This window comes from Saprolegnia diclina (assembly GCF_000281045.1).
Source record: "Saprolegnia diclina VS20 unplaced genomic scaffold supercont1.41, whole genome shotgun sequence".
NCBI lineage: Eukaryota > Oomycota > Saprolegniomycetes > Saprolegniales > Saprolegniaceae > Saprolegnia > Saprolegnia diclina.
The window spans coordinates 331,335-346,223 of record NW_008246108.1 but is presented as its reverse complement, the minus strand read 5'-3'; the positions used below and the strand labels follow the sequence as shown (position 1 = coordinate 346,223).

Here is a 14,889-nt window from a genome sequence, read left to right as displayed (position 1 = left end):
CATGATTGCGTGAACGTTGGCCAAGGCCGTTGGCGTCGTGAGCAGGCGTGGCGCGAGGTACCTACGGAAGCACCTTGCGTGATTTGACCTTGAGCACTCTTGGACGAGGTCGTCTACCGACGTGATACGCTTGAGGAGGCGTGGAGTGAGCTCGTCGATCGAGCGGTAGTCCATACTCTTATGGAAGACATCCAACGTATCACCGGCCGCGCGGCGGACCTCGGACAGTGCGTTGCAAAGGGCATCTTCGAGCGCCACGACGAACCTCTCCACAAGGTGCGGGAAGTGGCTCTGGCCCTTGACGAGCATACCACGGGCTTTGGACGAAACCGTGCGGCACTCAGGAATCGAGTCGAGCAGCAGCGTCTGCCGGCAGATGGTGTCGAGGTACAGCGTGAGGTCCTTGGCGTCGTTGACCATCGAGCACATGTTGTAGAAAATAAGTGCAGCCTTCTTCGTAGAAAAAAAGCTCATGACGTGGTCGCGCGAGAGGATCTCTGTCTTGGCGCAGTGCTCGATGCACGCGCCGAGGTGCGCCAGCATGCCTCTGTCAGCCTCCATCTCATTGTGGCGGTGCATGACCGGTGCGCCAAACGCATCGCACTTGGCCATGAGCGTCAACGCAATCGTGTCGGGAAACTGCTGCATGCCGTTGGCCAGCGCCGACAGCGGCGAGATGCGACGTTCGGTGCCATTTTCAAAGCGAACGACACAAATCGACAAGAGCATCGGCGTGGATGCATCCAAGATCGCCTTGGTGTCCTCGCCTTCGTCGTCACATGGTGCTTTGTGTATTGCCTTTCGGCCCGCTTGGCGAGCCTGTACGAGCGTCGAGAGCTAGCCGAGGTCACCGACGATCGAACGACAAGGTCCAAGCAACGCATGTTTTTGCGCAACAAGCGCTGCCGACGCGCCTCGAGCTCTTCCTTGTCGTTCTCGACCTTCTTGGTTGTCGCGCTCGGGTCGGCGGCTCACTTCCGCGCGAGATTTTCACAAATCTGCGCCTCCAAGCGGCCTTCTACGTCTTGGTGTACAGCAGTCAATGTCGGCGTCGTCGCCTTAAACGTTGGTAATTGCTGGTGTCTCGAGCGTCGTGGCCACGTGGTGCGAGTACGAGAAGGCGCGGAAAAAGCGCAAAAATCTCGAGCTCGTGTGTCATGGGCAAACACGGAACCTAGTCAATCTGTGAGACCCAAGTAGCGCTAAAGACGTGTGCTACCTTGCGCCAAACACGAACGAGCGCAGCGCCGACGCCCTGGAGAACAAGGTAAGTGCCAAGCACGACGAGGACGATAGGCGCACGGCCACTGTATGTGGCTGCTGAGGGCCGAAAGCTCCACTCGATTGAAATCGAGTAGAGATCGCATCTGACGCGCCGCCGAGTGAGAGGTTCGCGGCGGGCGAGAGGTCGCCGCGCGCCAGCGGTCTCAATGCTGGCTGCCGTGTGCAAGCCGTAGGACGTCAAGCGTGAGGCGCTCGAGATGAGCGCCATTTGGCTCTGCGCCGCGAGATGACGAGCATACTCCGAACGCGACGCCGCGCACGCAGCGCCGAATGTTGCGCCGGCGGCGGCGTGGCTTGTCTCGTCGCGGCGCCCATTTTGGAATGTGTTGCCCCTGCTATTGGTGTCCGGTACCATTATCCGGATGCTCCGAAACGACGCCACGAGCGCAACACGGTCGGGGCCATCGTCCGCACTCCTCGCACAAACGCTCGAGGTTGTCGCTGTCAACGTTTGCCTCGGCGCGTCGACGGCTGCGACGCTGCTCAGCATGTTTCGGATACCACCAATCGAGCTTGGCGATCATCGATCCTCAACGACGCAAACCCAAGCCAATTCGCCTGCTGCATGAGGACGCAGCGATCTTTGCTTACCTGGCGAGCCAACGTCCTGCACTACACGGATTCGTGGCGAAAGAAGGACCTCGGCCACACGAGTGTCACCGTCCACAGTCGACAGGACGCCCGCTTGCGACCGTCCTGCCGTGCGACGCGGTGCTGTGCGGCCGAGGCCCTGGAGCGCAAATTGCGGAATGAGCAGCGCCCAAGGCTTCCACAACTCTCTTGTAAAAGCACTGCGTTTCGCCTTTGTCGTGCTCGCTTTTACACTTGTTTTTACACGACTGAGCATTTGCGCCAAGATGGGAGATTCTCCGAGTGCCACGTCATAGGAATCGATTGTTTTTTGCGACCTCCTCCACATAAAGACCTATGAATCCCATCACACGCGATGTGAGAATAGATCGCCGCGAGTGCGGAAGCCCGAGAATTGTGAGCTACAACCCTGTCCAAACGCTCCACAGAATGTGCTGGACGTCGTAACTCCATGAATGTTGCTCGGAATCGCAATCATGTTCCGCTGGATGGGGAGACCGTCGCTACAAGTGCAGAAGACGACGCCTACGGCGTGTCAATACATACAGTCAATTGCGTTTTTAACGTTTTAAAAGCGATTTACATCTGTGTTCGAGCATTGCATGCGTCGTAGGCCTGCAGCGATGACGAATCGCGGTCTGCTTTGCTCTTCAAAGTGTCTTCTATAACCGTGCCAACTTTGGGCGATCCCATTTCAAACGTGATGTTGTCGGCAAGCGACGTCAGCGTCGCGGCGTGATGCCGCTAAGAAGGCACTACGAGCTTAGTCTGGAGTGCGTTGTGCCTCTCAGATGGCACTACGATCTCAGTTTGGCGCGCATCTTGGATCGCGTCTCGCGACCGCTGTCCGCCTCGCACGTCGACGCGATCTCGCTTTCCGTACTCTCCAAAGCGTCCTCTACTACTGTGCCAAGGCTGGACGATTTCGTTTTCGAACGCAAAGTGATCGATCGCGAGGCCTGGTCATGGGTCTGGCAATGCTGAACCGGATATCCGGATAATGTGGCTAATATCACGCAAGCTATCGCGGTGCGTTCCCGCTTGCAATTTGATGGCCAACGTCAGTCAAAATACAAAATGGCTCCTACGTCGTAGAGTGATTAAGTTTGCTTTGTATAGCACGGAGCACCAAGTTGCACCGTCGTGCGCGGCCTACAGCGCTCGAAACTCGTATCCAAAGTGATGCCGGATTGCACTGTTTGCGGCATCATGACGAGCTTTTACATGGCACACGCCATTTATATATATATGAACGTGTTCCGCGTTATCTTCATTATGACACAAAGACTTCGCATACGTAGCGCTACGCCTGAATGCGTGGGAGTTGGCACCAGCACTTGGTCGTTGGGAGTGAGCTGCGTACGGAGAGATCCATCCCGTGGTGGACCCCACTCGCCGAGTCATAGCTCGCGCGAGGTCGTACGCCATTTGCAAGGAAATATACTACAGATGGTCCAGCGGCAAGCGACGGCGTTTATCTCGAGAACGATATCGAGGACTCTGGCTAGGGCGATGACGACGTCGATGCTGTCGCCAACGATGTGTCTTTGGTCGATGGTGTCGCTGCGATGGCCAGTGGTACAGCTGCCTGGGGTCCCTCGACGACGCCCAGCTACACGGTATCACGCCGTGAGGCACCGCCGATCTCTCTCTCGGGTGCTCACCCGTCTACCCGGGCATCGAGCCGCCTCGTCGCGCACCGAACGACGACAGCATCCATGGACAGCGTCGATGGTTTTCCTCTCGATGTCAGCGCCATAGACGGCGAAGAGACGAGCGACCGCTACGACGCTTTGATGATCTTGAGCGATTGATGCCGGGTTACCCGTCGAGAAACTCGACTTTACTTGATCGTGTGCCATGTGCAGTTAGAAAAATGTTGAACCTAGCAGTCTTTGCGATTGCTTTTTGACCCCAGTCCCAACCGCTGGAGATTTTTGAGAGCTACCTCAAGGTAGGCGTCTGACGAGTCTGCGCGCTCGTGGATCCCTTGCTCCTACGGCTCCACATTGTTTGAATCCTCACTGGCAACACGTAATATCAAGCTATCAAGTGAATGGTCGACTACAGCTGTCCATTATTACTACTAAATGTTCCTACCAGAATTAGAATTGTCGATTGTCACCTCTGCCGCGGACAACTACGCTTAAGCTAACGACAGAGCGCTGGCTGCTCCTCGGCGAAGCGACGGTGTGGCGATACCCCGGGGCACTCATGTACTTATGGTTGGTGGCAACTTTGTTACCCCGGGTCACATGAAGGGGATGGCGCCGGATGGCGTTTTCCGGACGTCCGTAAAGACACGCAAAACCTGGGGCTGCCACGTAGGACAATCGCCGCCGACGCCGATGCCACGCCCCCGACTACTGACCGTACGCGATGGCCTCTAAGCCGTCTGCTCATGTGTATGTAGCCCGAGGCGCAGCTGCTCGACGCTGCCAAAGCTGACGACGTTGAGGTCGCGACGCAACTCCTCAACGACGGTGTCGACCCGGACGTCCTCCTGCAGGTGCAACGACCCTCTGCCTTGCGCGCGACCAACGTAATGCGTAGGAGTGGACGCCAATGCTGAAAGCTGCCTTCCACGGCGCTGAGGCGGTCGTGAGCCTCCTCATTGAGGCTGACGCCAATGTCAACAAGTGCGACGAGGTGCGCATCGCCGTCTCGACGCCTTCCATGCTACTCAAATAGAATGGCTGGACGCCGCTGTACGTGGCAGCGCAGAACGGCTGGGACAAGGTCGTTGCGCTCCTTCTCGCTGCGAACGCCGACGTGCAGCGGTGCACAAAGGTCCGACTCGATGGTATTGGGCGCGCTTCGACATGCACTGTTACATAGGATGGCGCATCACCGCTGCACATTGCGGCTGCGTTTGGCTTCCACGCTGTCGTCAAGCTGCTTATTGCCGCTGGCGCCGACCTGGAGCTGAGAGACAGCGTACCTTTTCTATCGACGCTTGGCCGGCATGTAGAGCGTCGCCGTAGGCGGGTCGGACGCCGCTGTGGATCGCCGCCTTTGAAGGCCACATCGTTGTCGTGCTCCTGCTACTGCAGGCGAAGGCGACGACCAATTGCGCCAACAAGGTACTCACATAATATCTCGGTGTTGGCTCAGACAACGCTGCAGGACGGTGCGACGCCATTGGCCGTCGCGACGCAGCAAGGACACGTAGCCATCGTCGCCCAGCTCGTCAAGCGCCGCGCCGACCCCGCCGTGTCCATCAAGGTGGCTCCCGCTTCGTGTGCCGCGCATTACTGACGTGACATTGTCCGCAGGACGGAGCCACGCCATTGTTTGTGGCCGCCCAGTACGGCTACGACGCGATCCTCGGGCTCCTTCTTCAAGCGTCTGCGCCGATCGAGACGACGACCGACGTACGTTTTTGCGACTCTGGGTGCAGAGTGGACGCGTTGTCCGACTAGGCGGGCGCGACACCCGTGTACGTGGCCGCCCAAAACGGCCACGCAGGTGCCGTGGCGCTGCTTCTTGGTGCGGGCGCCGACGTTTCCAAGCGACTTCGGGTTCGAATCGACGCTCGATAGCTCATTTCTTATCGTTTATGCAGGACGGTTTTAGTGCCTTGTACGCCGCGGCGCAGAATGGCCACGACGCCGTTGTCGCCTTGCTTCTCGACGCCGGTGCCGACGTCGACGAGCTCATGCAGGTAGAGGTTTCGTCTCGGATGCTATCGTAACCAATGACGCAGGACGGCTCGACACCTCTTTTTGTCGCCGCACAGAACGGGCATGACGCAGTTGTCTCGCTCCTCCTCGCTTCGGACGCGTCGCTAACGACATCAACGATTGTGCGTCGCCTTTTGTGCGTAATCACGCTCAAGCCATGGAATGTAGGACGGCGCGACGGCCTTGCATGCGGCGGCCCAGCACGGCCATGACGCCGTAGTCGCCCTGCTTCTCCGCTCCGGTGCCAGTGTCAATGCAGCAAGCACCGTACGTCACTGAATCTTACGCAGATGCTTCAACATCTTGTTGTTGCGTAGGATGGCTCGACGGCGTTGCTCCTCGGCGCCGCCCACGGCCACCGCAATGTGGTTGTCCTGCTTCTCAACGCACAAGCCACCGTGAACCGATCCCGAAGAGTACGATCACGGAATCCTAGCCACAATATGGAGCATGTGGCTAGGATGGCGCAACACCGCTGCTTGTGGCGGCGCAGCACGGGCATTCGAACACCGTCCTCTTGCTCCTCAAGGCGAAAGCCGACGTCGTCCGCCCCAACGAAGTCCGCTATGCACCATTTCCACTGTCGCTCAGTGATTGCTGCGTAGGAAGGCAAGACGCCGCTGTGGGTCGCTGCCGAGGCCGGGCACGCCGAGGTCGTCACGCTTCTGTTGCAGGCCAAGGCCAACCCGCACCGCTCCGACAACGTACGCCCATGCTTCACACCTACGCTCATCTTTCATTTTGCAGATGGGACGGACGCCGCTGAACGTTGCCGTCGAGAATGGTCACGCAGCCGTCGCGGCCCTGCTCATGAACGCCCAAGCCGCCGCAGGCAAGGCGAAGAAGGTTCGCTTGCCGTTGCCAGCAGCGGCAACCCTAGCCCTTGTATGGAAGCTCATCGCCGTGGCTGTCGTAGCTGACCAAGGCGCCGTGACGCAGCGCTCGCGGGTCGTCCTCTGAGCGATTGTGTGTATGCACTGTACTATGTAGTTGACCGACAGCGTTGTAGCCATCATCCTCTCATCTATACACGTCTTCTCCTCTTCTCTTGTCGCTGAGTAGCGGCGGCCGACCAAGTGCGCCTCTTTTAAGTGCGATGTTTATTGGCCGTGAAAGTGGCTTTTTAATTGACTTGGAATTTGTATACCGACCTTCGCTGGGGCGCAGTGCACAACTTGTGGCAGGCAGGACGACGATGACCAACCCGATCTCGAACTTGATCAACAGCTTCATGGCCAGCCGCGAGCGCATGGCCGCCGAGGAGCATGTAGGGCGCCGAATCATGACCGTATGAAGAGGCTTATGTGCGGCGCGTAGGACTTGCTGCAAGCGGCGCACACGAGCGCCAAGAACCGCCTCGAGGACGAAGCCGTGTGGCGCCGCAGCAACACCGCCCACCAGGCCGGCAAGTACACGAGCCCCGAAGGCTACCCGGACGTCCCGCGCCAGTACGTCAAGCCGTCGCACTCGACGGAGCGCGACTACGCCACTTACCCGGCCAACTCGCTCTCGGCCTTCATCGCGATCACCGACATCCTCGGCGAGCGCGAGCTCTAAGGTCCGCGCCCGTAACGCGTTTATACAGAGAGGTGTGTTCATGTAGCTGGTCCTCGCCGCCGCGCGCCGTGAAGCTAGGTGACGGTGCGGGCCCTTGGGATGGGCGGACTGCCGCCTGAACATGCTCCGACCACCCTTGGCAGGCGCATCCTTTCGAGCCGACGCCATGAGCGACGAATAGTACCCGGTAGAGCTTGTAGCCTCGGGCGCTTGCACGTGTCGAGCCTTGTCACTGACGATGGAGATGGACGAGGACATGCAATGCTCCAGCAGCACGAGCGCTCTACGTAGCGTACCATAGCATTGTCTAGCACGCGCCTTGCGCTGGCCTCGCTGCAAAGCGCTTGGCGAGTTTTCGCCGTCTGCGTCAAGGTACACGGGAATCACTGGGGCAGCGCTAGACCAGTCCGGGGGCATTGCAGTCAAGCTTTGCTGTGGTGTAAAGACGCACTGCTGTGTCATCGGCGGCTCATCGTGCGGCAGCTACGTCTGCTGAAATGCAGCTGCAGAGCTCTTCAACTGTCGACGCGCGCTCGGCCAGTTGCTCGCTCGCCTCTGGCATCTGCAAGTTGCAACTAAAGTCGAAACATCGACTAACTAACGTTCGGTTCACACGTGAAAAAATCATTTCACACCGAATGCCAGTTGTTCACCTTTCGCACCGCCAAGCCTCTTTGGATTTGCGTCACTTAATTAAACTATAGTATTGAATCTGCAGCATTTGGCAGCTTGGAGGTTTCACTTGCGCAAACGATGTACGGGGCCATCGAACGACCTCCGACGCCGGCTGCAGTGGCGCCCGTGCGCCGCCGAGCGCTCGCGCTGGCCGTGCTTCTCCTTGCGCTCCTCTCCGGCTTGCTTCTCTTCCACTACCTCGTCGTGCCAGCGACGCCGGCCTCGGCAGCGGCGTCGATGGAAGAAGGGCCCGAGACGCAGGCCATGGTCGAGCTCCACGTGCGACCGCAGCAGCTGCACTTGGCGTACGCGGGCGTCGAGCCTGGCACGGCTATGACCGTCTCGTGGACTACGTACCACCGCATCAACGACAGCGCGGTGTGGGTCGCCGACCATCTATTTCACAACACGTCGCGCCTCACTGCCCACATGGCCACGGTCGCCTCGTACTACGCCGACGAGCACTACACGCTGTACACATACCATGTCACGCTGTCCAACCTCCTGCCCAAGACGCGCTATTACTACCAAGTCGGCTCGCTCCAAAACGGTACCTACCTTCATGGTGCTCGCATCTTGAACGTCGTGCTTGCCTAGTGACGCGCCGGTCGTCGGTCTACCATTTTCGAACAGCACGCCCGAGCAGCGACAACCACTCGTTCGAGATGCTCATGTACGCGGACTTTGGCGAGCACAACGCCGAGGCGACAGTGTCCCTTGTCTCGGCGCTCGCCGATCGACTGGACCTTATCTGGCACGTTGGCGACCTCAGCTACGCCGACAACGCGTTCCAGGCGCTCGATAAAGACACGAACGCGCTCGGCTTTGTGTACGAGAGGGCCTACAACGCGTGGATGAACTCGCTCGAGCCGACCATGCACCACGTAAGTCCCCCACCTTCCTACAAATTATAACCCAGCGAGCTAGGTGCCGTACATGACGACGGTCGGGAACCACGAAGCCGAGTGCTACTCGCCGGCGTGCGTCTACTCGGAGGCCAAGCAAGCGCAGTTGAGCAACTTTTCGGCTTTCAACACGCGCTTCCGCATGCCGTCGGCCGAGTCCAACGGTACGTGCATCGAGTCGGCGGTTGCTTTGGATCTCATAATGCAATGCCAGGGACGCACAACATGTGGTACTCGTGGAACCACGGACCGGTGCATTTCATTAGCATTAGCTCCGAGTCGGACTTCGAGGGCGCGCCGAGCAACAACAAGGGCACAAAGGTGGCGAATGGCCACTTTGGCGACCAGCTGGCGTGGCTCGAAGCCGACTTGAAGGCGGCGGTGGCCCTGCGCCACGAGCGTCCGTGGATTCTCGTCGGGTCGCACCGACCGATTTACGGCCTCAAAGTCTTTAAACCCACGGGTCACCCCAAGAAGAAGCAAGAGGCGATCCTCGCCGCCTTCGAGCCGCTCTTTCTCAAGTATCAAGTTGATATGGTGCTCTCGGGCCACCAGCACGCGTACGAGCGCCACCTCCCGATCGCCAATCGAGTGCCCGTCCTCGACGGCGTCAGCGACGACCGCAGCGTGTATCTCAACCCGGCCGCGCCCGTGTACATGGTCTCGGGCGCCTGCGGCAGCGCCGGCGGCCACGAGCCCTACGACGGCGTCGCGGCGCAGACGTGGAACGTCCTGGTCGACAACACGCACTACGGCGTCTCGCTCCTCAAGGCCAACCGCAGCGTGCTCTCGTGGAGCTTTGTGGACGCTGGCTCAGGCCTCGCCGTCGATACGTTTGAGATTCGCAAGGAGTAGAAAATTGGGACTTTGTTTGAATATATATAGAATAATTGATACGATGGTTTAAGAACTTAGAGGATGCTCGTTTGCGCGCGATCGGTGGACAGGATGACGATACCACTAACGTCGCGCTCGAGCTCCAAGTCGGCTTTGTCTTGCGTGATGCGCTTGCGCACGGCAACCGCGGCCATGGCGACGGCTGCGACGGCGCCGACGCCGACGAGAGTTGAGAGCGCAATCGTGGTCGAGTCTGTGCCAGTGTCGCGCGCACCGGTGCTCGCCGTGTACGTCTGTGATGTCGCCGAGGGTGTCGGCTTTGCGTCATACGTAGGCGGCGTCGGTGTGTCAAGGACGTCGCTACCGTGCGCAACGGAGCCAGAGGTGCTGCGGTACACCGATGGAACGTTGGAAGTCGACACTGGCGTCTCGGTCGTGGGCGTCTCTGTTACAGGCGAGCCCGTGGTCGACGAGTCCGTGGTGGGCATGCGCGTCGTAGTCGAGGTCGTTGGCGTTGATGTCGGCGATGCGGGCGCATTGGTTGCTGCAGGAGTCGGCGCCGGTGTCACCACGGGTGTCGGCGAGGCGGTTGTTGACTGCGGCCACGCGCCGCCGATCTTGGGTAGCCCTTGCTTTTGGACAAAATGGCCTTGGTTCCAGAGACGCTCCAGGCCATCCGGAAAGAACTGCCCGGCGCTTGGCCCGACGGCCGCGTCGCTCGTGCGCCCTGCGTCGTTGCACTGACCGTCGCTCTCCCCCGGCACCTTGAGCCAGAGAAAGTAATCGACGAGGGGGTAGCCCGTGTTGGCAGTCGGCGGCGAGCCAATGCCACCGGACTTGGCGTTGCACCACTCGCTCGAGGGCGATCCGTTGAAGTTGCGTGAGGTATCAAAGATGCAGTGAAGGCCGTTGGTCGCGGCCGAGTACGACTGGCACGTCGCAAGGAGTTTGTCGTTGGAGACGTAGTTTGACGTGTTGATCGCGATGCCCGAGAGGCGACCCGCTTCCTTGAGCTCGTTCAGGATCGAAGTCGTCTTGGCCATGTCACCCCAGGCCGCCACGTCCGCGTAGATCTTGGCCTTTGGGTTGGACGCGAGCATTTCGATGGCGATGCGGAGGTTCGCCTTGTAGTTGTGCTGCGTCGCGCATGGGTTGTTGGCGAGGAGCCCCAAGGCGTCCGGCTCGAGGATGTAGACGACGTCGCGGTTCGACCCGACTTGATCCATGAGCTTTTGAATCCACTTGGCGTAATCGGCCGTGTTGGCGTTGCTGCCCTCAGACGAGTACCCGTGGGCGCAGTCCTTCTGCGGCAGACCATATACAACGATCGCTGGCGTCGCATCTTGGCACTTGGCCATGAGCCCTGAGAGGTCGCTGACGTACTGGTCCGTGTACCACGTCGCGATGGGCTGCTGCTTGAGAACGTCGAGGGCTGGCGCGAGTTGAGGGTGCGCAGTCGACGCCGACACGTAGTTGAACGGCGGCACCGCGCTGCAGATGGTCGTCGCACTCGTGGCAGCCGCAAAGGCGACGCTGGTGGTGAGGAAGGTGGTGGTTTTCATAGATAAAATTGAGTAATGACTGATGAAAGAGCCGTGCGCGACAAGGTATAGGACGCTGCCAGCCGCGGAGACGAGGTTCTGGGCGGCAGGTACTTCAAGAAGTAAAAAATCAATTGTGAAAGGGCATCGGATATAAAAGTTTTTACAATATTCATACCCCGGACTTCACAGTATCCAGACATGTAATAATAGAGGTAATCGAATATAAGCGTATCATATGAATTAGCCTCTTGTTTGAACTGCGCATCGGGCGATGGAACTCCGAGCAATCAGGTTTCGCCCGTGCTACAACAATCGGCGATCCGGCTGTAGTCGCTGATACGAGTGAGGCATCGAGAGGGTCACAGCCACCTCGTAACATGTGGCTCAGCTTTTCGCCAACGGCCGCAGTTGTGCCAAGGGACGCGTGATATTCGCAAGGGCCTAATAGCTTGATGCGTCGAATCAACCACCAGTTAGAGATGTCTAGTTGGGACACATGAAATGAACCAAAAACCCCAGATCATTATTTCAACGCCATAGCGCTCGATGGTCTCTGAGGAAAAAAAGGCTCGTTGGCGCGCTTACGGCTCCATGTTGAGCATCTTGCGCAGCTGCTGCGTCATGGCGTCTTCGGGCTTGGTGACTGCCGTCTTTGGTCGCTGTAAAATCTGGATCGACGGAGCCGGCGGCGGCGGTGGTGACGGCTTCTCCGTGACGACCGGCTGAGGCGACAGGAACGGCGGCATCGGCAGCGTCTTCGGGTCCGGCGAGGACTGGAAGGCTGACCACGCCCACTTGGCCGGGGCCTGCGTCGCCTTCTTTTTCTGACTTGAATTCGCGTTGCTGTTGGTGTTGCTGCTGTTCGTGCTGTTCGTGCCTGTCGGGGACCGTTGCTTGGGCGGTGTCGGTTTCTGGGGCGTGTGGGGCTCGACGGCGGCCGTCGGCTTCTTGCTACGTTGCTTCTTCGAGTTGGAGCCTGCGCGCGGTGGTGACCGCGGCTTTTCTGTGCTCGGTGTCGTGTGTGTCTTGCCGCGCGACTTGCTGCGCTCCTCCTCCTAGGCACATATCCATGTTAGCCGCAGAGATTGCTGGCGCAGGCGGCGTACGAGGCGCTGTGGTGTCAGTAGCAGCGTGCGCTTCGGCGTCTCTGTACATGCTGGCTCCGGGTATTCAAAATAGCCTTGCTCGGCGTTCCAGACGCGGGCGTCGACGTCCATGGCCTCGTGCGTGGCCGCGCTACAGGGGCACATGAGACACCATTCGACGCAGGAGACGACGGCGCGTACGACGAGAGCTGCAGCGACGCGTTCACATGGCCCTCCTCGGTGAAGAACGGGACCAGCGGGCGCCCGACGAGGTGGTCTTTGCGGGGCTGAAGGTGCGTCATCTCAAGGGCAACTGGCCTCTTCAGACCAAATCTTGCCTTTTTATTCGCAATCTATTCCCATTACTTACTTCAAGTATAACGATGCGAAAACGCTGCGATAAAAATAGTAAGTAATTTTATTCGGGATCGCCCACGACGTTTCGAAAAAGTTCACGCGTAATTCTTCTTTTGTCTAATATGCTGTACAAATATCAAGTATATATTATTTTATTTCGCGCGGGTTTGATTGTTTGCATTGAATGACGCTGCGACACGGCCCTCGCGCCAGCTGGCCAGCGCGCGGATCGCACTTGGACTGAGTATGCAAGAGGACAAGCCGATGCAGAGAAGGCTGGCGACGACCAGCTCGAGAAAGAAGCCTCGGGGAGAAGCGAGTGTGAAGCGAAGCTCTGCGCAAGTACGTGCTGCCCCTTGCACGGGCGCCCCTCGAGTGACCCATAATAACCGTAGGCACCGTTATGGAGGCCTCTATAAATTCCCGCTGTCGTATCGCGGCTCCCGAAATGATCGGTCGTCCAAGCAAACCTTGGCAGCGCGAGGGTGCCAGCTCAGGTCCATGGCAAAGGCCAGCAGTGGAAGGCTACTACTTGGTAGCCGTGGGGACAACGATGAGGGCGACGGACAGTTGGCCGTACGAGAGCAGCGTCCGTGAGCCAACGCATGCAGCCTGTCGGTATGAACCAGCACCTGCAGTGCATCGTCGGAGGCATGCACAGGCTGCATGCTCCGACAGACTTGCGTCATGGTCGGTCGGTATGTTGTGAGCAACCGCCAATCAAAGGTCGGAAAACACGAACAGGATCGTCGCGTGTGCTGCCACGTCATAGGTGGCGGTTCTATGCCCCGGTCGAGGACGACCTTGGGATTTGTATGTGGGCGTATCATTGGTGCGTAGACAAAACTCGATATCGACCATGCCCCCGAAGAAGGCCGTTGAAGCTGAACCGTCCGCCGCCCGCTTCGGCCGCGCCGGCAACTCGCTCAAGATGGGCCTCGTCGGCCTCCCCAACGTGGGCAAGTCGTCGCTCTTCAACCTCCTCACGGCGCAGGCGGTGGCCGCTGAGAACTTTCCCTTCTGCACCATCGACCCGAACGAGGCGCGCTGCGCCGTGCCCGACGAGCGCTACGAGTGGCTCTGCAAGGTGTGGCAGCCGCCGAGCGAGTATCCCGCGTACCTCCAGTGCACGGACATTGCCGGCCTCATCCGCGGCGCCAGCGAAGGCGCCGGCCTCGGCAACGCCTTCCTCTCGCACATCCAGGCCGTCGATGGCATCTTCCACATCGTCCGCGCCTTTGAGAGCGACGAAGTCGTCCACGTCGACGACTCGGTACGCTGCAAATACGCTTGTGCAACGATGTCTCATCCTTGTGGCTATAGGTCGACCCGATCCGCGATCTCGAGACGATCCAAGGCGAGCTCTGCAAGAAGGACTTGGCGTACGTGCTCGGCCAGCGCAAGGCGCGCGAGGCCGACGTGCGCAAGAACCCGACCATGAAGCTGCCGCCGCTCTTCTTCTCGGTCATGGACGAGGTCCAAGAGATGCTCGAGAACAACGTTGGCATCGCCTCCAAGGAGGGCTGGACGGCGCCGGAAGTCGAGAAGATCAACGAACTCATCCCGGGTACGTCACTTCTTGAAGTGTGCTATGAGATCTTAGCGGTCGATATTAGCCTGCATCACGACCAAGCCCATCATTTACTGCGTCAACTTGAGCAAGCGCGACTTCCTCCGCAAGCAGAACAAGTGGCTCGTGCCCATCAAGCAGTGGATCGACACGCATGGCGGCGGCGTCATGATCCCGTTCTCGATCGAGCACGAGCAGGAGCTCTGGGCCAACCGCGCCAACCCGATCGCGGACGCCGCCCCGTCCGTGCTGCCGCGCATCATCAAGGTCGGCTACAAGCAGCTCAACCTCATGTACTACTTCACGGCCGGCGAAAAGGAGGTGCGGTGCTGGACCGTGCGCAAGGGTGCCCTCGCGCCCCAGGCCGCCGGTGTGATCCACTCGGACTTTGAGCGCGGCTTCATCAAGGCCGAGGTCGTTGCGTTCAACGATTTCAAGGAGCTCTCGGAAGGCGACAAGCGTGGCATGACCAAGGTCAAGGCCGCCGGCAAGTACCGCCAGGAAGGCAAGACGTACGTGGTCCAGGACGGTGACATTATCCACTTCCAGTTCAACGTCACAAACAAGAAGAAGTAAAAAGCGTCGCTTTCTTTCAGTCTATCAATTCAGCGATATTCTATTTCATCTCTTGATCACACGCCTCGCCTCGTACTACTGGTACTACTAGTGCCTTTTAGGTAGTAATTGTGGCGAAGAAATGTGTCGTTGCGAGTGTTGGGGTGGGGGTGGCGCACGCGCACACCCCCGCTGGCAAAAATTGCGCTGTGGAGGAACCCGAAGGCACTCCTAGACCATTACAGC

The 14,889-nt window shown here is 59.1% G+C and overlaps 7 protein-coding genes across 8 annotated transcripts; 4 read left to right on the top strand and 3 right to left on the bottom strand.

The window, feature by feature from the left end:
- Nucleotides 1-10: 10 nt before the first annotated feature.
- Nucleotides 11-833, bottom strand: SDRG_11419 (hypothetical protein). The gene is made up of 2 exons (XM_008617460.1): nt 118-833; nt 11-73 (listed from the first exon to the last, which is right to left on the bottom strand). The coding sequence occupies exons 1-2, from the start codon at nt 727-729 to the stop codon at nt 62-64; spliced, it is 624 nt and encodes a 207-aa protein (XP_008615682.1). The 5' UTR covers nt 730-833; the 3' UTR covers nt 11-61.
- A 3,390-nt stretch (nt 834-4,223) lies between these two features.
- On the top strand, nt 4,224-6,492 carry SDRG_11418 (hypothetical protein; the record flags this gene model as incomplete). The annotated part of the gene is made up of 17 exons (XM_008617459.1): nt 4,224-4,247; nt 4,289-4,384; nt 4,429-4,524; nt 4,567-4,665; nt 4,714-4,812; nt 4,860-4,958; nt 5,002-5,100; nt 5,151-5,249; nt 5,298-5,396; nt 5,441-5,539; nt 5,582-5,680; nt 5,727-5,825; nt 5,876-5,974; nt 6,019-6,117; nt 6,164-6,262; nt 6,306-6,404; nt 6,475-6,492. 17 exons carry the CDS (start codon nt 4,224-4,226, stop codon nt 6,490-6,492), a joined length of 1,521 nt encoding a protein of 506 aa, XP_008615681.1.
- A 261-nt stretch (nt 6,493-6,753) lies between these two features.
- SDRG_11417 (hypothetical protein) lies at nt 6,754-7,115 on the top strand (the record flags this gene model as incomplete). The annotated part of the gene is made up of 2 exons (XM_008617458.1): nt 6,754-6,825; nt 6,876-7,115. 2 exons carry the CDS (start codon nt 6,754-6,756, stop codon nt 7,113-7,115), a joined length of 312 nt encoding a protein of 103 aa, XP_008615680.1.
- A 745-nt stretch (nt 7,116-7,860) lies between these two features.
- SDRG_11416 (hypothetical protein) lies at nt 7,861-9,605 on the top strand. The gene is made up of 4 exons (XM_008617457.1): nt 7,861-8,340; nt 8,388-8,674; nt 8,718-8,859; nt 8,910-9,605. Exons 1-4 carry the CDS (start codon nt 7,869-7,871, stop codon nt 9,548-9,550), a joined length of 1,542 nt encoding a protein of 513 aa, XP_008615679.1. The 5' UTR covers nt 7,861-7,868; the 3' UTR covers nt 9,551-9,605.
- SDRG_11415 (hypothetical protein) lies at nt 8,933-11,095 on the bottom strand (the record flags this gene model as incomplete). Its single annotated transcript, XM_008617456.1, has 1 exon — nt 8,933-11,095. A coding segment is annotated over one exon (1,489 nt), but the record flags the coding sequence as incomplete, so codon positions are not given.
- A 419-nt stretch (nt 11,096-11,514) lies between these two features.
- On the bottom strand, nt 11,515-12,493 carry SDRG_11414 (hypothetical protein). Its single transcript, XM_008617455.1, has 3 exons — nt 12,363-12,493; nt 12,183-12,312; nt 11,515-12,131 (listed from the first exon to the last, which is right to left on the bottom strand). Exons 1-3 carry the CDS (start codon nt 12,461-12,463, stop codon nt 11,658-11,660), a joined length of 705 nt encoding a protein of 234 aa, XP_008615677.1. The 5' UTR covers nt 12,464-12,493; the 3' UTR covers nt 11,515-11,657.
- Nucleotides 12,494-12,710: 217 nt separating this feature from the next.
- SDRG_11413 lies at nt 12,711-14,712 on the top strand. Of its 2 annotated transcripts, XM_008617454.1 has the most exons (5): nt 12,768-12,860; nt 12,914-13,216; nt 13,263-13,791; nt 13,842-14,085; nt 14,135-14,712. In XM_008617454.1, the coding sequence occupies exons 3-5, from the start codon at nt 13,378-13,380 to the stop codon at nt 14,662-14,664; spliced, it is 1,188 nt and encodes a 395-aa protein (XP_008615676.1). In that variant the 5' UTR covers nt 12,768-12,860; nt 12,914-13,216; nt 13,263-13,377; the 3' UTR covers nt 14,665-14,712. The 2 variants fall into 2 exon arrangements, with proteins under 2 accessions (XP_008615675.1, XP_008615676.1); XM_008617453.1 differs by having other exon boundaries at nt 12,711-12,860; nt 12,914-13,791.
- Nucleotides 14,713-14,889: the final 177 nt, after the last annotated feature.